Source organism: Typopeltis vanoorti, chromosome 4 (assembly GCF_054136105.1).
Source record: "Typopeltis vanoorti isolate ZY-2024b chromosome 4, IOZ_Tvanoo_1.0, whole genome shotgun sequence".
NCBI classification, from domain to species: Eukaryota; Metazoa; Arthropoda; class Arachnida; order Uropygi; family Thelyphonidae; genus Typopeltis; species Typopeltis vanoorti.
Window position 1 is genome coordinate 91957349 of NC_143552.1, and position 22715 is coordinate 91980063.

General features: G+C 35.5%; 1 protein-coding gene across 1 annotated transcript in view; it reads left to right on the forward strand.

Annotated features, from left to right (window-relative positions):
• The window catches only part of LOC150107495 (uncharacterized), a 1121546-nt gene that overhangs the window by 600135 nt on the left and 498696 nt on the right, over window positions 1-22715 (forward strand). The window contains exons 42-45 of the mRNA XM_090392112.1: window positions 2432-2594; window positions 6862-7028; window positions 7145-7314; window positions 13897-14056. Coding sequence (XP_090248238.1) covers window positions 2432-2594; window positions 6862-7028; window positions 7145-7314; window positions 13897-14056 — 660 coding nt within the window. The remainder of the gene's footprint in view (window positions 1-2431; window positions 2595-6861; window positions 7029-7144; window positions 7315-13896; window positions 14057-22715) is intronic.

Genomic DNA, 22715 nt, shown 5'->3' on the forward strand with positions numbered 1-22715 from the left:
ACTAGCTTATATGTCTCAATCATGTCCATCCTCCTCCTCTTCTATTCACAAGGCTTTGCAATTTACATTCTTCAGTCTGTCCTCGTACTCCACATTCCAAAGACCATCGACCATCTATGTGAATCTTCTCTGGACTCTTTCTAATCTTCCTCACCATGAAAACCTGATGACTAAATCTGTTCACAATAGTCCATATTAGGTGTGATCAAGGCCTTACAATGGCATCATAATCTCTTTATTTCTGCATGTCAGGGTCCTCTGCATCATTGCCATTATCCAGTTACTGATCCAGCTCAGAAATTTGTTATCCAATCCCATCTGTTTCAGTTTATTTAATAGCTCGTCATGTGGCAGTTTATCAAAAGCTTTTGCAAAATCGAAGTACGCCACTATATGCATCTCCCCTCTCCAAGGGGAGATGCATATACAGTGCATCACCTTTTTATCACCTTTTTATAGTACATGAGTAAGCTAGTAAAACATGATCTCCCTCTAACAAACCCATACTGATAAACACAGACAAATACTACTGTTATCAACTCATTTTATCCTACTTCTAGCACCTTCACCACAACTCCAGATATGCAGATTGGCCTATAATTTGTAGCCACAGTTTTATCACCACCTTGATGTATTGGAACAATTTTACTTTCTTTCCATTTCTTTGGAACCTGTGATGTTATAAGACTTATTAAACAGGCATACCAATACTACTGCCAAATCCCTGAAACATTTCCTTATGACATGTGGTGATATGTCATCAAATCTTATTGTCTTCTTGACATCAAGATTATTTATTTTCTCAGATACCTCCTGCTCACCCACAATTAAGCCATCTTCTCCTATGTCCTCTACACTTAGGGTTCTCATGATTTAACCCTTATAAATTGATCACTGAATACCTCAACATGTCTTCTGCAGCAGTTACCATTCTACCATTTTTTAATCCATTAACATTATCTTACCATAATCATTCTTTCTTGTACTTGCCTTTCATTTTTTTTGTTTTTAAAATTCATCCATTTTGCACCTACCTTATTCAGCCTTTTGGCCTTTGGAACATCGATGCTGTTATGTATTTCTTTGTCAGTTCCCAAGCAGCATTTATTTTCTTACTGCTCAACTCCTCATTCCATGCTATATAGCTCCAAGCTCTCTCACCAGCCTTGTACTTTTTCATATATCCTTTCCTCACAGAAGTTTGCATATGGCTAGCCACAGTCTGCATATGGTGATCACTTCATGATCACTCTCTCCAGCTGGAGAAACTCACAATTGCATCCTCTGATGAAATGATCAGATCTAAATCTCTCAATCCTCGCATGCCCTCCTTTACATGTCTCCTGAGGTAGTTATCTCTGAAGAACTTGAGAAATTCATTTTCTTTATTCCCAAATGCTATCTCTTCATTCCAATCTATACTGCCATAATTAAAATTGCCCATAATAATTACCCTTCTTTTTTCACTAATCCAAGTTGTTTATACATTTCTCTATCACAATCCTTCACATTCCCTGGCCTATAGCAACATTCAACTAAATATGTCGTCATGTCAACCTGCTCCTAGCCTATATGATTCTGAAAGTGTTTGTGAACAATTTTGTATTATACTAAGTGATTCACATCAAAGAATGAGATCAAAAACAAACTTAATGTTGTGGAAAGACAAGTCCCTCGATGAGTCTTTGGACTCCTTGGAGATGACAAATAATAATAATAATAATAATAATAATAATATACTATGCTTACCAAAAATTTTAGAAAGTTTATTTTTTATATATGAATGTAAAAAAAAATATATATATATATATCATTATATTTGTGATTATTTCACAAGAGTGACTCAATAATGACTGATGTTATAAACATGACCAGTTGAAGTAAGCAGTTCACCATTTACTGATTGCTTAATTACATAGAGCTTAGTTTCTATAGAAATGAATCATATTTTTTGCTGCTTTTAGCAATTCACAAAAACCATGTCTCCATATTTTTCCACCATTTACTTGTACCATTGTGTTTTTGTTATTAACCTTGAAATACGCACACACTGTTAACATGTGGAATATGTTAATAGTAATTGAAGAATATTCAGTACAGCATACAAAGAGGAAAGAATTACTGGAATAAATATTTTCTGTTGTGCATTGTAAAATATCAGTGAACGTCAAGCAATGCAAAATGTTCATTGCAAAGGTTTCTACATTCATAAAATGAATTAGAAGTTGCAATTTGTTAGTCTGTAAAATGTTCTTCAATACAATTTTTTTTTATGACATGTATATATAAGTAATTTAATGAATATAATGTTTTGAATAATGTTGTTCATTTTTTAAATTCAAAATTAACCTAATAATAAAAAATGGTTTCAGGAAGTCTAATCATTTTTATTTGTATTGCTCTAATAGAAAGGCATTTTGTTAAATTATAGGCTTTTGAAGAAGATCTTGAAAAGCAACGTCCTCAACTAGCTGATTCTGAAAGTGTTTGTGAACAACTTTGTATTATACTAACCGATTCAGCATCAAAGAATGAAATCAAAAACAAACTTAATCTAGTGGAAAGGCAATATACTATGCTTACCAAAAAATTTAGTAAGTTTCTTTTTTTATATATGAATGTAAAAAAAAATATCATTATATTTGTAATTATTTCACAAGAGCGACTCAAATTAATTATTTTTTTTAAAACTTAGATTTTTGTTTTAACTTTTCATAAAATTTCAATTCAGAAATGTTTATCAACACAATATGAGCTGTTATGTTCTATGACTATCTTGATTCATCTGTTTGCAACTAAGCACTTCAAATTCCTTTATGTTCTAGTTCTGTTCTTGAAATTAGAAAACTCAGTATTGGCAAAATTCTGTTTGACACAGGAAGTGAACCATAACTCATATGTGATAATCATATGATGTGCCAATACACTATATGTTTGATGAAGGCAAATCTTCATCAAACATATAGTTTGATGAAGATTTGCCTTCATCAAGTCTAGTTTCCTGTTTTCTGTGGTGATTCTTATACGGTGGAGAGAGAGAGAGTGTGTGTGCAAAGGAGAGTGTCAGAAATGATATCAGGATTGTGCAGTACTGGTTATGAAGACAGATTTTGAATTTTTAGGCTGCAGACACTACCAAACAGGAGAAAGAGGGAGGATATGAGTGAGAATTACAAACTTCTGAAAAGGTTATACAGAATTTCAATAAATGGAATTTTTCATTTAATGAAGGGTGGGAAAAGGATGCGAGGGCATCCTTGGAACTTGAGAATGAATGCTGTCAAAAGGGGGGGGGGGTGATAGATTTTTCTCTCATAGAGTGGTGTGTGATTCAATGGGTTGGGTGTTGTGTGCGCAAGTAACATGAATGGATTCAAGAACAGGTATGACAGCTGGTGCGAATAATATGGCCTCTCTTGATAAGTTCCTGACTCCCTGGAAGTCTCTTTTAATTATTATTATTATTATCTGAGACCTCCAGGTAGTCAAGGACTCATTGAGGGAGACTATAAATCACCCAAACCAGATACCGTACCTTCCCTTAAATTCATTCACAATAGATGTACTCACTACTCCTAAGGGCAAATTATTCCACTCACTCACTCACTCACTGCTCTCTGGAAGAAAAACCTAGCTCTTACACCTTTCTTGACTGCGAACAAACTTAACTCCCCCCCCCTCCCCGTGTTCTCTCCCCACCTTCCATATAACAAAAAATTTCATCAGTTGATATCCTATAACACCCATTCAAAAGTTTATAGATCTCTATCATATCACCCCTCTTTCTCCTGTTAACCACAGTCTGCAATCCACATACTCACAATCTGCCCTCATAATCTAAATCCCATAATCTGGATATAATCTTTGTAACTCTTCTTTGCACCCTTTCCACATCTTCTTTATCCCCTTATCAAAGCCTTATAAAGAGGCAAAATGACTTATCCTTGCACGTCAAGGTTTGCTTCAACATTGCAATTATCCTATGTGACCTTTGAACTTCAAATTCCTATCCACCAATAATGCCAAGATCCTTTGCCTCACCAGTTTCTTGTAGCATAACCCTTCTAATATAATATGCCACTGGAACTCTAATCATGCCAAAGGGCATAACTTTACATTTACTAACATTAAACTGACTGATAGCCATTTTCATTTGCCCAAATTTCCAGTCTATTCAAATCATTTTGTAATTGTTGAATATCAGTAGCATCCCTGACTGCCTTGCCTATCTTTGCATCATCGACAAACAATTGCACATCTGATGTTAGATCCTGCCTGATGTCATTAATGTATAGATTGAACAATAATGGCCCAAGGGCTGAACCCCGAGGTACACCACTGGGCACCTTAAATCTGGCAGATTCACACCCACTGTATACCAGTTTTTGATATCTGTCTGTCAACCATCCCCTGATCCAAGTTAACAGTTTATATTGCAATCCCATGTTCTCTAGTTTATGCAACAGCCTTTTGTGTGGTATCCTATCAAATGCCTTAGAAAAATCCAACATTATCATAGTGTATCCATTCCCTTTATCCAACTCAGCCATACCATTGTTATAAAATATGAGCAAATTGCTAAAACATGACCTTCCTTTAGTAAACCCATGCTGTTCCTTGCAGAGTATAACATGTTTGTCTACCAATTTCTATATGTGAGTTCTTACTAACTTCTCTAAAATCTTCACTACCACACCAGAGATACTAATAGGTCAGTAGTTAGACACATCCGTTTTTGCACTACCCCTTGTACAATGGAACTATCATACATTCCTTCCATTCCTCTGGTATTTTTCCTGAGCTGAGATTCAAGATATACAAACATGTGAAAGGTGTAGCCAATTAGACTGAACATTCCTTTAGCAAATAATAATTTTAATGATAATAATAATATCTCGCTTTTGTATTTCTTCAAAACAGGATGAAACTTGCAATCGAAAATAGTGAGGGATATGAAAATGACTGTACTTAACCTTGAGAAATAACATGTTTATGCATCAGTATCAAATATTTTTAATGAAGGTAATGACCATGAGCTGTCTGTAAGTTGCTGAAAAAGAAAACTACACAACAACAAAAAAAAAAAAAAAAAAATCCTTAAGTATAACAAAGATTATCAAAAATTTTCTAAAAGTGAAATTGGGTTTGTGTTTAGAAAATTTTGTTTTGTAAACTTCAGGTCTACAAAACAAAATGTTTTCAGAATAAACAAACAAAAAAAAGAAAAGAAACTTTCTTGATCTGAAGTACTATCTATAACTAAAAATAATAATAATATAGAACCATATTTCACGAAACTAACTTCTTCCAAACTAAAACAATTCCATTTGTCTCATAATGGACTTTTGTTTTATTATTGAAAATTTAAATTTCATGATTTTTGTTTCTACTCTAGGCATATTGAAATTATATGACTAAAAATTTATTGAATAATATAAAAAATATTTCTCATGTTTCTAATTTATTGTAACTTAAACATTTAAAAATAATATTTTTATGAAGTTATTCCTGTTTAATTGAAATATTATTATAACTTTCTCAGATTGTCTTTGTCTGAGCTAGGTATTCTGATATTACTAAAATTTTAAAAGGGGTACACAGGTACTGAAAGTTTGGAAAACAATGGTCTACTGTGAAATGATGAAAAGACAAGAATGCAACCAATTTTGTTTCAAAGGCACATATAAAGTCATATAAAGTGTATCTCATAATAATTTCAAATTTTTATTTGGCCCCAGGCATAATTTTTTTTTTTTTCCAAAATCAGCTTTTTTTTTAATTGTTTTTGCAAATTTTGAGGCACTTTTTTACAAAGAAGAAATGCCTCAAATCAAGGTGATTTGGTACATGCATAAATAACAGCGACAAAAAAATTGGACTTGTGAATTCAAATTAGGGTCTTCAAGATTAAGTACAAAATGGAGAAAAGAGCAATCAGAACACCTGATGTGAGCAACTAGCATCTTGAAAAAAATGAGCATTTTCTGATAATGCAAATAAGAAATCAAAACATATGCATTGTGAACATTAAAATAGAAATAAAGACAATCAGGAATTCAACAATCTGGAAATAAGCTGTGATTAATTGTAAAGCCCACTGAAATTGTAAAAATTCTTTGATCTGTGAAATAAAAATGACGAAATAACAAATTGGATGCCAAGGATAATTGGAAAAATAAAATTTTCTTCCATCTAAAAGATAGGATGATAAAATAACTCATTTGCATTAAATTAAAAAATCATGCGACTTCAGCTCCCTAATGATTTCACTTGGAAATCATTAGGGATTTCCAAGTCTGCCCTCATTTTATCAATATGCACAGTCATTATTTTAATGCTTTTAATAATCTGCCTGAGTCCTATTACCCCTCTAGTCTGTTTCATATTCTTTGTTCTATAAGTGTTTTTTTTTTAATTTTCTGCAAACGACTAACCATTATATGTAGATTTATATACGTTACTTTTAAATAGGAATTATTTTTATTTATTAATTTTATGTTATCCACAACTATATTTGTCTTGTATATGCTTTTACCTTGACTTATATAATTCACACTATGGTTTTACATAATTTTTTAACTATTATCAGGGTGCCTATATAGCTGGTGTGCTAAAAATAGAAGGAAAAATCAAACCAAACTTATAAAGGAAAAATCAAACCCGACTTATAAATCTTTGAAAATGTTGATAGAGAACATCAGATAAATTCCATTTTCTTTATGAAATGAACACATTTAAACTTTGATGTAGATTTGACTTTAGATTCATTCATAGCAATTTTTTTTATAAATATGTATTATTATATTAATATATCAACATGAATTCTTAATTTCTGCTGTTATTACTTTTTTGTTCCAACAGATAATACTAAAGCTGAATTAGAATCAACCTTAAAAGAGGATCAAGGATTTTTCAAAACATGTGACTCTATTCAGAAATGGTTAAATAATATAGATTCATCTCTTTGTGAAGAATTTCGTATATCTGCAAACCATGACAAACTTGCAAAACAAGTATTAGATTATGAGGTATAATATTAAAATATATTCTACACTTCCTCATTGCTGAATTTGATATACACATGTTTCACTGTTATAAGTTATTTAAGTTTTAAAAATTGTAACATTCCTTTTTTTTTTAATAGGCGGTATATAAGGAGATCCTTGATAAGGAACATGAGGTTCATTTGCTTCTTAGTAAAGGAAATGACATGATAAAAAAAATGGTCCGAAGATCAGATTCTGCACAGTTAAAAACTAAATTAGAAAATATTAAAAAACAATGGGAAAAAATAAGAAAATCTGCTACAGACAGGTATTATTAATTTATTGATTAACATATTTTTATTAATTATTAGTCAAGATATTAATCATGCCACTCCTCTTACTCTTTTACTCACCATATCCTTTTGCTTATTATTAAAACACTCTGGATCAGAGAAAGCTGTACAAAGACTTTTCACTTGTTCATAATTTAAATTAACTTCCTGTTATATCCTTTATCCAAGTGTAAGCAGACAAAGTCTATGCACGAAGTATCTTCACAACAAGCTACATCTAAGTAGCCTGATAGAGGCTAATTACTTCACATTAATTGCCTTGGTATCCATGAGCATGTATAATGCTATGCATTATGAGAAGGACCACTATCCTGACTGGTTTCGGCCTTTCTTGAGGTCTCATCACAAAGGTGTATCATATTATTATTAATTTCTTGGCAAGTTTAATTTAATTTATACCATGTGAAGAACCTTTCTACAGCTATCTATGATGCAGAGTATTTTAATAATGAGGTAGACTATCCAACTCCTGAGCATGCCAAAGGTGGAAGGATGAGAAGAAGGTCAAAAAATAAAAACATAGCAATGCAATGCAATCCTTATCAGGAAGTGAAAAGGCAGTATAACACAAAAGTGAAAGGCAACATCTGGTAAACCCTCTCATGCTAAGAAGTCAGCTGTAAAGAAAATGTCAACAGGGATCCTAACTCATATGTTGATCCCACCCTTTTGCAATTAAAATACTCCTGAATGATACCACTTGCTCACCTGCTCCTTACAGCGAATCAAGGAAACAAATCGATATCAATTCACTCCTGTGGACATGCCAAAGATGGTTCCTCTACACTAAAATCCAGTAATAAAAAAGATAATGAAATGTGTACTTCAGAGAGTCAAACAAATATCTCAAAACCCTCTAATAGACGGACCACATCAGATGTCATGATACCTGCACCCCCCCCCCTCGAAGAAGAAGAAGATAAAAAATTCATGTACCTATTGTCCTGGAAGGAGTGCAATTTGAAGATATCTTGGATATTTTTCATAATGAAGAAGAAATGATGGACTATTCTCTAAAATGAAAAGAAAAAAAATTATCCAAGGCTAATAGAAACAAGACTGGTCAATGCAGGAAGCCAGATGATACCACCAAAAAAGAAATAATGAAAACATTCCTAACATGGGATTGTTGTGGTTTCCATCAAAACACTCATGACACCAACACTCTCTTGTAGAAGTATAAACTAAAATGCTTCTGCCCACAGGAAGCATACCTCGAGCTGAGAGATGATCTGGCATGACAAATATTATCATCATTTGCAAGAACACAACAGGGAATGGACATGCTCATAGAGAAAGACACCATCCTTATGGACAACTGAGCTGGTCTCACTTAATATTAATGTAGAAGCGATTGCCATTCCATTTGCACCTATAATAACAGCATGCTTCATCTGCTTGTCTCCTACCACTGATATCTCACAAGATGACCTTCTTGACATCATATTGCATTTACCGTACCCCTTGATTAAAATGGACAAAACACTCTTTGTGCTTGTATAAACATCAGAAGAAGAGCTGTTGAGTGTTTTTGACAACTATAATATTTCTCTCCTAAATGCAGAGAGCAACACCTTTTTCTTTGCCTCCCTGAATATTCACTGCCATAAACTTCACTTTTTGCCCACCTTCTTTTCCTACTCTTCACATGGAAACCTGACAATATCTTATTTTGGAATCATAATTTTCCCAAGATATCCACTTTTCCATTGGCTACCATGCACTCCATCATGGTATTACGATGGAAAATTAAACAAGCTAACTTGTGCACCTTCTCATCATTAGCAGAACTTTGTCTTACAATGGCCAGCTTTTCATCAAAGATGCAGTGAATCATATGACAGATTGTATTACACAAACTTCCACAACCAGTTCTTAAAACATGTAGTCAATTTCCATGTATGCCTAAGCTATATGGAATAACAATTGCACAGAGCTGAAGAAGCTCAGAAGAAGGCTTCAAGCACTTTCCAAAAATACCCTACAGCAACAATCTTAATGGCTTTCAAATGTGTCCGAGCTTGACAAGATACATCTTTCATCAGAGTCAAAAGGAATCATGGATCCAATATACATCCTCCAGGACAGAATCAACCAAATGAAAAGAAGTCTGGGAAATAAATCCTGAAAATGAAGGACAGATTTGCCACTCACCATCTCTATCTTTGAAAACAATGGAAGCACAGTTGCTGATCCAACAGGAATCTCTGATGCATTTGGGTAATTTTTACTAAAACATTGGCATCATCTTCTTATGGTGCTAGTTCCTTGTCCAAAAGAGAAACACACAAAAACAACAAATCTAGTTCTCTTCAAATACACCAAAGAATATAGTGGGCCATTCATTAAGGAAGAAATAAATGCTGCTTTGCTTAAGTGTTGTCCAAGTGTTGTTGGATGAGACAACATCCATTATAAAATGGTAAAATATCTGTCACTGTCATCCATAGATACCATTGTACCTTTACAACAGAATTTTCTGTGAGAGTGTATTCCTGGATACCTAGCAAAAGGTAATGATTATTACCTTTTGTAAGTCAGGAATGAATCCAGAATGAATCCTCTGACTAGCTGCTCATGCAAAATTCGGAAAAAAATAGTTATCTCCTGTCTTTTAGGATTTCTGGAGAGAAGCAGTCATTCTACTACTGATTATTAGTCTGGCAGGAGGCATCCATTAGAGATGTGCCTTCCTAAAATGCAAGCCTAAATATCTCATCTTTCTTTCTGTTTTGTTCTTCCTGTTGACACAGAAATCACTCCTTGGTCCATGTCACAAATTCCTTCCCCTTATTCTTGATACTCTGCACTTATAGACAAATACTGCAACTTATTATTGGACTTTTTCTTCTTCTTCTTCTTAGCCTTTCTTCATCCACTTCAAGACATACGCCTCCTCCTCCTTCTTCTTCTTCCATTTTTCCTTCTCTTTTATCTCTGACCACCATTTCACTCCTCTCCATGTCTGGATAAAATCTCTCCATCTTTTTCTCTATCTACCCCTCCTCCTTTTCCCCTCCTTCGGTTGCCATTGCATTATATTATTATTACTATTCAGGCCTCCACAGAGTCAAAAGACTTATCGTGGGAAGTCCTTCCTAGGAATCACAAAGTCTATCATGCCACTCCTTAAACTCACTAACCGTTCTCGCTCTCAATACTCTATCAGGCAATGCACTCCATGGTTCAACCACCCTCCATGCAAAGAAACCAGTGCTCACCCTCTTGCTCACAGTTTCCTTCTATAACTTCCAGAGATGGCCCCTTGCATCACTCCTTCCTGGTGTTCAACCAAGCAAAAGAACTCCCCAGTGTCCACCCTGTAACCACCTCCCAACAGTTTAAAAGTCTCAATCATATAATCTCTCCTTCTTCTATCCACCAAACTCTGCAGTCCACATTCCCTCAACTGATTCTCATGATTAACATTGTACAGTCCTGAAACTATCTTTGTTATCTGTCTTTGTACCCTTTCAACAGTTAATTTATCCCCTTCAAATCCTGGAGACCAAATTTGAGAACAGTAGTCTAAGTGTGGTCTGATCAGAGTGTTATACAACAGAATGATAACCCTTTTATCTATGTAGGTCAGCGTCCTTCTCATTATTGCAGCAATCCTCTGTGTTACCTTCACCACCTTTGCAATATGTCCCCTGAATTTCAGGTTTCTATCAATCATCAACCCCAGATCTGTTGTCTCCCCTACTTCCTCCAGTATACAGCATTCCATCGATGTGTCCCAAACCTCAAAACCTTACATTTTGCTGCATTAAACCAACACCCCCAGTGATTTGCCCATCTGGTTTGTTTATTCAAATCCTTTTGCAGGCCTACCACATCTGCACCATTACTAATAACCCTTCCCAGCTCCACAGCATCCGCAAGCAACTGAATATCCCCTTGCAATCCACTAACAATGTCATTGATATAAAGGTTAAACAATATAGGTCCTAGTACTGAGCCTTGTGGGACCCTACTTGTAACTCTCCCTCCTTGAAACTGCCCTACCATACACAACTCTCTGATACCTATCGTACAGCCACTCATGAATCCAGTTGACTAACCTGACATCAAAACCTATGTGCCGCATCTTAAAGATCAGTTTATCATGTGACACCCTGTCAAATGCCTTTGCTAAGTCCAAGAAAGTGGCAGTATATGCTTTTCTCTCATCTACTGCTCTTGTAACTTTATTATAAAAGGCTAGCATATTACTAAAACAAGAGCGCCCCCTCACAAATCCATGTTGACTCTCACAGATAATGCTGCCCAATGTTGTATACAGTCACTAACTAATTTCTCCAAGATCTCCAAGATACACTTCCAGTCTGCTACCACCCTTATGCAATGGCACTATCTTATCTTCCTTCCATTCTCTGGGCATCTTTCCTGTAGCCAGACTTTCATTGAAAAGACAGATCAAAGGAGCTGTCAGTTCTTTAGTGCATTCTCTCAAAACTCGTGGTGAAATACCTTCCAGTCCCACAGCTTTACTGACATTCAGAATACTCAGTATTTGGAACACACTCTCCTCCTGCACCTCTAAACCTCAAACCTGTCCTATCCCTCTAGTATTAAAATATACTCCTCCAGGATGAAATACTCCAATGAAGTTTTCATTGAACAATTCCACTATGTCCTCTGCATCAGTCAGACTATTCCCATTTTTATCCCACGATGTTATTCTTCCACAATCATTTCTCCTCCTACTGGCCACATAGCTAAAAAATTCCCCAGGATTTTCTTTGGATCTTAGGGCCAATCTCTTCTTATATTCCAGTTTTGCCTTCCTTACCATACTAGTCACTCTTCTGGCCTCTGTCTTATATTCTTCATGCATCTTCTCTTCACCTGTCTCCTTATATCTCTTCCATAGCCTCTTTCTCGCATGTAGTTCCTGTTTTGTCATCCACTTTACTCCAAATTGTGTCCTCTTCTTCACTCGTGATATACAACTTACTATTGCTGCTAACAAATATTCCTTCACAGTTTCCCAAGCATTAATGATATCTCGGCCTTCCAATTCCTCCCTCCATAAAACTTCCCCAAGTTGATATCTAAGACTATTATAATCATCTGCCGTATAATTTGACATCATGTTGACATCATGTGTTCCTGTCTCTTTGATACTCCTGCATGTCTATTCATCTTCCAAGTCAAAATCACATGGTCACTCTCTCTCCAACTGGTGGGAGAGATATGATCTCAGTTATTATCAACTCTTCTGATGCTATGATCAAATCCAAAACTCTTGAACCTCTTGTTCTCTCTATTACATGTTGCCTAAGACATTTGTCCCTCAAGAATTCTGGAAATTCCATTCCCTTATTTCTACATGCATCTTCCTCTCCCCAATTTATACTGCTATCACTCTTGTCCACCTTTTGTCTCTCATTCTCCCCACATAATCAGCCCATCTCCATTTTGAATATTTGTATCACTTCTAATATATCTCTTACTCCACTCCTGTTTGTTTTTTTAGTTCTCCATTCTTAATTTTATCATTTTTAGTAATTTTCAACATTCTTCGTTCCAGTTTTCTCTATGCTATCCTCAGACCTTCACATTGTTTCTCTGTTATGCTCCATGTCTTGCTACCATATGTAAACACTTGTGTCACACATTGTTGAATATTTTACTTTTTAAACACAGTGGTAGTTCTTTTATTATATGTTTTTTCAGTATATTAAAGGCTCTGTTACCCAGAATGATTCTTCTGTTGATTTCATCATAGCCTTAGCTGTGTCAGCCATTATTCCAATAAACCCAACTCTTATCTATATAAACACATTCTTGACATCCCCCAGGTGTGCTACCTTCTTGGCATTGTAATATTTGAAAGGGAAAAAAAAAATCTGTACTACATATTGTACTCAAAATATCTGCTATTCTAGTTAGTGCTCTTATTTTTCAAACTGCTGTCTTAATTTCATTTGCTGACGAAATAAACAACAGCTTTTTTATATAGCAATTTTGTGCTGCCCTATTACATAAACTAGCCGTAGTCATTGTGACTACTGTTGTACTCACTGTATTATTCACTTGCACATCAATTTATAAAAATTGTAAATAAACTTTTTTTACAAGCTTCCTGGAAAATGTACTCATTGTTTTCTTGACTGAAATCCATACTAAATAACTAAATAACACTGGCTTCTCTAAAAAGAAAGAAAGAAACAAACAAACAAAGAAACAAAAAAAAATGAATGATCCATTAACATTTTTGCAAAATATTTTGTATTTATGAATAATCTACAAGTAGTATCATAATAACACACAATGAAGTACTTGACCATAAATAGACTTGTAAATAAATTTCACAATTTCCTTGAACAGCAAGCTATTATCAAGGAAAGATAAACTATCTTTCATAGTACCATTGTATATTTCATTGTGTGATTCAGTGATAAGAGGTATATGTATAAAAGTTACTATATGCTCAGTTTAATTTGCACAAGTTGTTGATTTTTATTCTTTTATACTCATACATCATCAGATTTTTTTTTCATGTTTTTTTTGTTCTTTGTTTCTCAAGTTTGGTATTGTTTTTCATGTAGACACACAAAACTTCTGCAATGCCTGGATAATAGTAAAAAGTATCATACTTCACTGGAAAGTTTTCTACCTTGGCTGCAAACAAATGAGGAAAAGCTGAACAATCTTAAGCCAGTTAGCATTCACCGACCTGATCTTGAAAAACAAATTAAAGATATTCAGGTTAGTCCTGTAACTCTGTTTCTGAAACTTGTTCTGATAGTTAAGTAAATGAAAGGGAATTATAAAATTTGTAGGAGTACTGCATTTGCCAAGATATTGCCCACATTCAGGAAATGTTTACATTACTTAAATTTGAGAATTTTGTGATAAATGAATATATCATATTTGTAATGATAATTATTTTATTATTATTGTTCCGGGAAACTCCAAGGAGTCGACAGACTCGTCGAGGGAGGCCCTAACATCATGTCTGGACCAACTATTCAACATTCACACAGTATCTATCATATCTTGCCTTGAACTCATTCACGGTCGTAGCACCCACAACAGACTCTGGAAGCTTATTCCATTCATTCACCACTCTCCAAGTAAAAAACCTAGCTCTAACACCCTTGTCAACCATGCTCTTGCCCAGCTTCCATGCATGGCCCCTTGTCCTCCCACCACCAGTCATATTTTCAAAAATATCTTCTGGATCAATCTTATAAAAACCCTTCAGTAATTTGAATGTCTCAATCATATCACCACTCCTTCGCCTATCGTCCAATTTCTGCAACCCACAGATCTTCAACCTATTCTCATAAAGTTCATTCCACAGACCTGCTATCATCTTAAATGCTTAAATGCAGATCTTTGTTGTATTCCCATGCTTTCTTGACTATTTGTCGCAAAGTGAATATCTGATCCTGACAGCCTCTATTTGGCCTGAATCCAGCTTGTTCTTCACCAAGCTTTTCTTCCTCAATTCTTCTCAACCGTTTCTCAAGTATACTTGCATAGATCTTGCCAGGAACACTCAGTAGGGAAATACCTCTGTAATTCTCAAATTCAGTTTTATTTCCCTTTTTATATATGGGTACTATGAGAACTCTACTCCAATCATCGGGAATGCATCCCTCTGTCCAGGCTTTCTGAACTATGCAGTGCAGCCACTGTAAGACTTTTATACCACCATACTTCAGCATTTCTGGTCGAATATCATCTACTCCTGCTGCCCTTCCACATTTCAAGCCTTTGATGGCTTTTTCTACTTCAAGTATGAATATGTATTCCTGACTGCATGCCTGGTCAGTGTTTTTTATCACTGTGCTGTCATCACTGCTTGTTTCATTTAGCAGTTTTTCAAAGTAATTACTCCATACTTCAAGGATATCTTTTTTCTCCAGTTTTCATGTCACCTTTATTATCTCTAACTCCTTTTACAGCACTCTTTCCTCCATTTCTGAGGTTCTTCAACAACTTCCAGAATATCTTGCCACCTTCTTGATATTTATTTTCTATTATTCTTGCCAAAGTCCTCCCATGACTTTTGTTTAGCTAGTTTTACACACTGTTTAGCTTTCTTACATTTGTCTCTGTATTCTGTAAGAGTAAAAGCTGACTTATTTGCCAAGAACTTTTGATATGCTTTCTTCTTTTCCTTCACTGCCTCTTTAACTTCCTGTGTCCACCAGGGAGTTCTGATTTTTTTATCCTTGCACACAACCTCACCACATGCCTCTCTGGCAGAATCAATCAATGTTTTCTTCAGAGTTTGCCACTGAATCTCCAAGGTTTGATTCCTGTTCTCAAACTCTTTCATTTTCTTTTCAATAATCTTTCTGTATTTTAGTCTACAGTTCACATCTGAGAGCTGCTCAACTTTTATTCGCTTTAAAACTTTCTTACATGTTATTCTTTTCAATATGAAATTCAGTTTTATCCTGCTCAAGACTAAATAGTGATCACTTCCAATTTCAAATCCTCTGTACACTCTGGTGTCCTGCACCAGGGAGAAAACAGCACTATCAACAATAACATAGTCAATGAGACTTTTCTTAATCCTTGCCTCTTCTCTCCATGTGAATTTGTGCACATTTTTATGTTGGAACATGGTGTTAGTTATAACCAGTCCATGTCCTGAGCAGAAATCCAACAGATATTTGCCATTATTATTAGCTTTGCTCTTTTCTCCAAATTTTCCCAAAATATTTTTGTATGTCTCACAGTCATTTCCTACTCTGCTATTTAGATCCCCAACAAGGACCAACTTTTCCTTTTTCATTGTGTCAGTTGCTTTTTCTAAAGCCTCAAAAAATTCCTCCACTTCTACCTTAGTAGAGCCTTCTGTGTGACCATAGACACAAATAAGTCTCATTGTCCAGTTCCCAATTCTCATATTTGCCCACATTACTCTACTTGAGACTGACTGCCATTCAAGAAGATTAGCCTCGTATTTTGTGTTGAATACTATGGCTACTCCTTCTTTTCCTTGATTGTCATTGCCTGAATATAACATTTTGTATTTATTGCTCAGAAAGATCTCACCAGTTTTGGTCTTTTTTGTTTCAGTCACCTCTATTATGTCAATCTGGTACTTATCTAATTCCTCAGCTAGCTCCATTTCTTTGCCATTCAGGCTTCTTACGTTGATAGTACCGATCTTTAACTCTGGTGATGTTGAGTTGGGGCTTGTTTTCAGATTTGTTCCAGTAGCTGACTTTTCGCTGTTCGCCCTGGTTCCCTGGCGAAAACAACCGGGGCCTTGTTGATTGGTGGCACTGTGGTCATATTTGTTACAGCCAAATCCTCAGATGTAATTACTAGGTCAAGCACTCTCTGATCCCTAGTATTTTCCATTACATGCTGTCGCAGATAGTTATCCCCTAATAACCGCATAAAATCCAATTCCTTCCTCCCGTGTGTCCTCTCCTCACTCCAATCAATGTGACCATAGTTGAAATCTCCCATAATAATCACCCTCCTTCCACTCATTTCTTCTATTTGCTTGTGCATACTGTCACCACCATCTTTTCCATCACCTGGTCTATAGCAGCACCCAATTGTATATTTAGTTCTGCTAGCCACAATCTCACTCCAAATGGCCTCAAATGTGCTCTTTTCTCTATCCTGCAATTCAACTTCTATTCTCCTTGGCTGTAGCTCATCAGCTATCATCAACAATACTCCTCCCCCCATTTTATTCTCTCTGTCATTCCTGAACACACTATACCCATCACATTCAATCCCACTAGCTATATCATCTACAGTCAGCCATGTTTCACTAATACCAATAACCTGTGGTCTGGAAGTGCCAACCATGGCCAAAAACTCTTCCTTCTTGTTCCTAATACTCCTAGTATTAGTGTACATGAATTTAAGACCCCCATTAGCCCCAACCCTACCTTGATGCCTTATATTAACTATCCCACTCTGGTTTGTTGTCCTTATTTGCTCTAGCATATTATATTCATTCTTACATTCAACTGCCTCCCTAAGGACTGTATATCTACTCCCCCCCCTTAACAAATCTAGTTTCCCTGAATTTGCACATCCATTACATTCAGCAACACTTTCTCAAGTCTTCTTACACCGTAACCATTCAAATGCAAGCCATCCATCTTATATAGATCCTTTCGCCCATCAAACTCACTCCACACGTCCACAAATTCCACACCACTCATCATACATAACCGACGCATAAAGTCATTTGCAATTATGGCCCTCCTTTTAAACATTTCACTGTCATACCGTGGCAAAAGACTAATCATTCTAACTCTCTCACTCTTTTCTTTTGCTACCTCAAACAATTCATTCAGGTCTTCTATCATTTCCATTTTATCTCCTTTCAAATCATTCGTACCTGCCACAACAATCATTTCTTTCACCCTTTTCTTTTGCTCTCTAATAGACTCAGTTACATCCTTTATGGTCGCACCAGGTTGGTACAATTTTGTCAAATCCTCTACTAACACACCTCGTACTAACGCGTCTCCATACAGCACTGTATCCTTCATTTTGTTCATGTTCACATTCCTACGTCTATTTTTCCTGTCATACCTTTTATTATTGGTTGGTTCATTCAGTCGACTTTTGTTCATGCCAGTGTTAGTAAAAATTATAATGTTAATAATGAACTGCATAATTTGTTAATGCTGATGTTTAAAATTTATGGAACATATTTCTGGAAATAAAAAAGAAAACAACAAATATAGACATCCTTTACTTTCATTTATTGAACTTGGAAACAATATGATGATTTAGTTACTGACTTATTATTCTATACTCACAAGAATCATTATATTCTTGGTTTCATCCTTTATCCAAGTGTAAGCAAACAAAGTTTGCACATGAAGTCACTTCATCACTGGGCGGCTTGTATAGAGGCTAAAGACTTCACATCACTTGCCTTAGTATCCCATAATGCAATGCATATATTCTTATGGACATGTATAATGCAATCCATTATGAGAAGGGCCACTACCAGACTGGTTTTGTCTGGTAACAGAGCCTTTAGTGAGGTGAAAAAAGCAAACAGGTGTTCATCATAGGCCTAGAGTAGTTAGTATAGGGGTACAAGAGAGCCTTATAGTATTAAGAGAAAGAAAAGACAGATAGATAGTATGAGAGATAGAGAAAAGGCCTCAGCTCTTTTATATCATCAACATAATAACCAAAGGCTATTAGTTTTCTTTTTTCAACAATCTCGTATAGATGAACAACCAAAAGACCAATTGAAACTAATTATTAATATTATTACGTAACATCTCCAGGGAATCCAAAGCCTCATCGAGGGAGGGCACTTGCTCTACAACTCTGTCTCCACCACTCAGTCCACCAACTACAATGAACTGCTGCTACCAATGCCATCTACCACACATCATTATCACTAGCATTTTCACAGACAATCACAAACATCTATGCCCACAGCAGGATTTGAACCTGCAGCCTTTTGACTGGAGAGCGGATACACTGACCACTTGGCCAACCAGGCCGGCTAAAGCACAATTTCAAACTAAAGCGCAAAGATGACTGATATCCAGGTAGTTAGCGTTATCTGAGTTAATTCCCTTGAGTTGGCCTTTTCTGCTTGGGATCGCTCTCCAATCATCACTGAAATTGACTATAGACATTGAATTAAGAGAATGGAATTTCCAGAATACAATATTATAAAGCATTTGGATATCATATTGCTGGTTTTCAAATCCATCTTTCTTTCTAACCTTCCATAAATGGTATTTTAATTCATTAATTATAAAAATCAAAATTCTCTTCCCATTGCTGACAGGTGGTGGGTACTGCAAAAATGTAGCCTGTTAGTTGTAAGTAATGGAATGCCCAAAACATTACATAATCTGTTTCAAATATGCAAGGCAAGCCGTAGAATGCATGTTCTACTGTTTCCATTTGGTAATAGATGTCCCAGATTGGATCTCCGATGTTAAAGTACCTCCATTTGATGGTATTGACTGGAGGGCAACCATATACAATTTCTCCAAGCAAGATCCCTCTTTTTGAAACAAAGAGGGATCTTGCTTGGAGAAATTATGAAATAAAGTATTGTTTTCAGTACCCAACTGTGGAAGTTTGTGGCAAAAGAGATTAAAGATTTCTTTATACCAAATTTTAATTTTTCTAATGGAAAGAATGCCAGTGCTAGTGTTGTAGCATTCTTAGAGTTAAGCACAGAGTGTTGTAGTATTCAACAACAATCTCAGCTTTTGGACCTTTATAATCATTTACTCCAAATAGGGGAAGATGAAAACCCAGGTAGTACAGGAGAAGTTTTGCACATGTGTGATTGGTCTGCAATATTTTATGGATTTTGAAGCTGTATCACTTAAATAGCAGAATTTTAAGACTGGAAGCCCAAATTCTCGATGCTTCTTTGATAGTTGAAGAAATTCCTTTTTAACTTCTTGGTATCATCAGGACCAGAAAAATTGCACAGGCATACCATATAATTGCTTTTCTTCGGCTTCTGTGATGTCTGTAATATTTATTATGTACAACTGAGCAGGAAAGATTATGGTTTTGCATACTGTGGCTTTAGAAGAAAATGAAAGGGGGCCCTATTTTTCAGTCCTCTAAGGTTTTTTCGATCTTCTTGTATATAAGTTCTTGAACTGATAATATTGGCTAAGTGGAGAAGGGAATTCCAAGTATAATGAGGGGTTCTCTTTTAGGGGTTATTCAAAAGGAATGCCTCCAAACACTTTCCAAAAACTTTTAATTTTGTTTTATCTGCATTAGCAGTTAATCCACTGATCTTGCTGAATTTTTCCAAAATAAAAAAAAAAAAAAAAAAAAGATATATATGGATTCATTATCCTTTAAAGTGCCCACTACAACAATGGCATATGCTAATACCTTAATTTCCTTCATGGTTGAAGGAACTGTTATTTCTCACAGAGCATGCATATTGTCGACTTGTCTCGAACCTGTAAGAAAGGTTCGAGAACCAATGCAAAGAGCAGTGGACTAAGAAGCCTTGCTTGACTTCTTTTTGAATTTTGACCGGATCTGACAGGAACCAATTAACTAGTAGCTGAGTAGTTGAATTGCAGGCTCCATTGATAACAGATATCAGTTTTTTATCTACATCAATTTGCAAAGATGTGGAAAAGAAAGCGATGCCAGACATTATCAAATGCTTGAGCACAGTTTACTTATAGCACTGCCATCGACTGCTTTTTTGTATTTACGAAGCAGTTTAAATCACATAGCAGAAATAGATTAAATTCTACTGCCCAGCCTGGAACTCCATACATCTGTGTGCTTTCAATTATGTATCTCATTCCTACTTTGAGCCTGTTATTTATAATGCAGAAAAATATCTTGTAGGCAGTATTAGATAGAAAAATAGATCTTCAGCTACTGATTAAGGTGTGATGCCTATTAGTTTTTGGAATGAGGATGGTATGGCTTGCTACAAATTCACGTGGTATGTGTCCTGATGAGAGAAAAGAATTAAATAGTATAACTACAATGGGAAGAATAAAATCCCAAGCCTTGCGGTAAAGTTCTATCCCTAGACCATCAAGCCCTGGAGATTTTCTTCTCTGGCATTCTTTATATAGGCTGTGGTAACTTCAGATGCTGTAATGGGTCTGTTAAGCCCATCTTGGATATGAAACAGCAAAGCCATTATAAATTAAAGATACCAAGAAATTATATACTTGGTTTAATCCTTCGGTTTAAGGTGTAACAACTTATTATTAAAATACTCTGGGGAAAAAAATGACTTCTGGACTACTTCAACCTTAGTGTCATCTCTGGGTCTGGCTCCCACTGATGAGACCCTTAATAAAGGTCGAAACCAGTCTGGGTAGTGGTCCTTCCCATAAGGCATAGCATTATACATGTCTGCAAGGAGATGTGCGTTGCATTTTGGGATACTAAGGCAAGTGATGTGAAGTCGTTAACTTCTTTATACAGTTTGCCCAGTCCTGAAAATATTTCAGGTGCAAACTTGTTTGCTTTCACTTGGATAAAGGATTACTCCAAATATATAATTTCTTGGTATCTTTAATTTATAGTATAATCAATTGGAAAAACTTCCAACAGCAAAGCCATTAATGTTCCAAGAGTTATAATTTCCCACAGTACTAATGTCTTCAGAGTTTTATAGTATTTTTGAAAGGAGTCAAGGATGTGTTTTGAGTGGTGAACATGTCTTCTTCTCCATTAATGCAGATTTGAGTGATAGTGCTTTCTTTGCAGAATTTAGTCAATTGTCTATGGAAGAATGCACAACTGAAGGGCTATCTGCTAAGTGCTGCTGTATTCTTATTTTAAAATTTCTTTCTTCTACTTGTTTATGCTTTTCCACTTCTATCTCTACGTTAATGTTTCTAATGATGTTGTTACATTCTATACTATTCAATCAGTTTGCTGCAAACCAACTTCTCTCTTTATATATAGGTCTTGGAACATTAATGGCAACTTTAATACTTCGAACAAGTATTAAAGCTTATTCATTTCCCCATTCCATCATATTCTGTTTTAATACTTGTTCGAATTTTAGCCACATATCCCAATTCCAGGTAACATTATTCCAATTTGAACAGAGGGTCTGGAACTTGGTTGAAAAGAAAAAACAGAATATTTGTTGGAGGTCTCCATGGTCCAGAACTGATCTCTACTTGTTCCATGCTTTGTGGAACTTAAATAGAACTGGATTCTGATCTGACATATTGATGTCAAGATGTTTTATCTGAATGATCCTATTTATAAGGAGAAAAGAGAGATAAATTTGATCGAGATAAGTACTAATACCTTGATTCATGTACATGTAAGCCTGGAGATAAGGATTGTGAATTCTCTATATACAGAGTCCATCAAAAAAAGTTCACAGATGTCATCTATGGACTTTTTTTTTTGAAGTTCAGTGAATTACAGTAGCAATGTGTAGTATGATGTTCTCTCAAAAGATGTCATATGAATACTAGCATCAGCACATGGCTGGTAGGACAGTGAAACAAAATGACTGAGACACGATTGTCATTCAAGGAACGCAAGACTGTTTTAAAGTGGTATTTCAAATTCCTAATTTAACACCCTTGGACTTCTTCCTATTGGGAACACTCAAGGATGTAGTTTATCATAGAAAACAAGCTATGCTTGTGGCCCTTCAGAAAGAAATTGAAATGGCATGCACAGCAATCCCATCCCACTGGACACTTTGGCCAACGTTGCCCAAGCAGTAGTTCGCCATAATAATAAGTATCTGGACGTTAATGGTAACCACTTTGAGCAGCTCGTATAATTGTAGAAGTCAAAGGTAACTTGTATTCATCCCTCGATGTCTGTATAAATTTAGTATTTCAATTTTTATACAGGTTTTTCTTTTGCTGAAGTGTGTATACATTTTTTTGATGGATTCTGTATCTACTAGTTG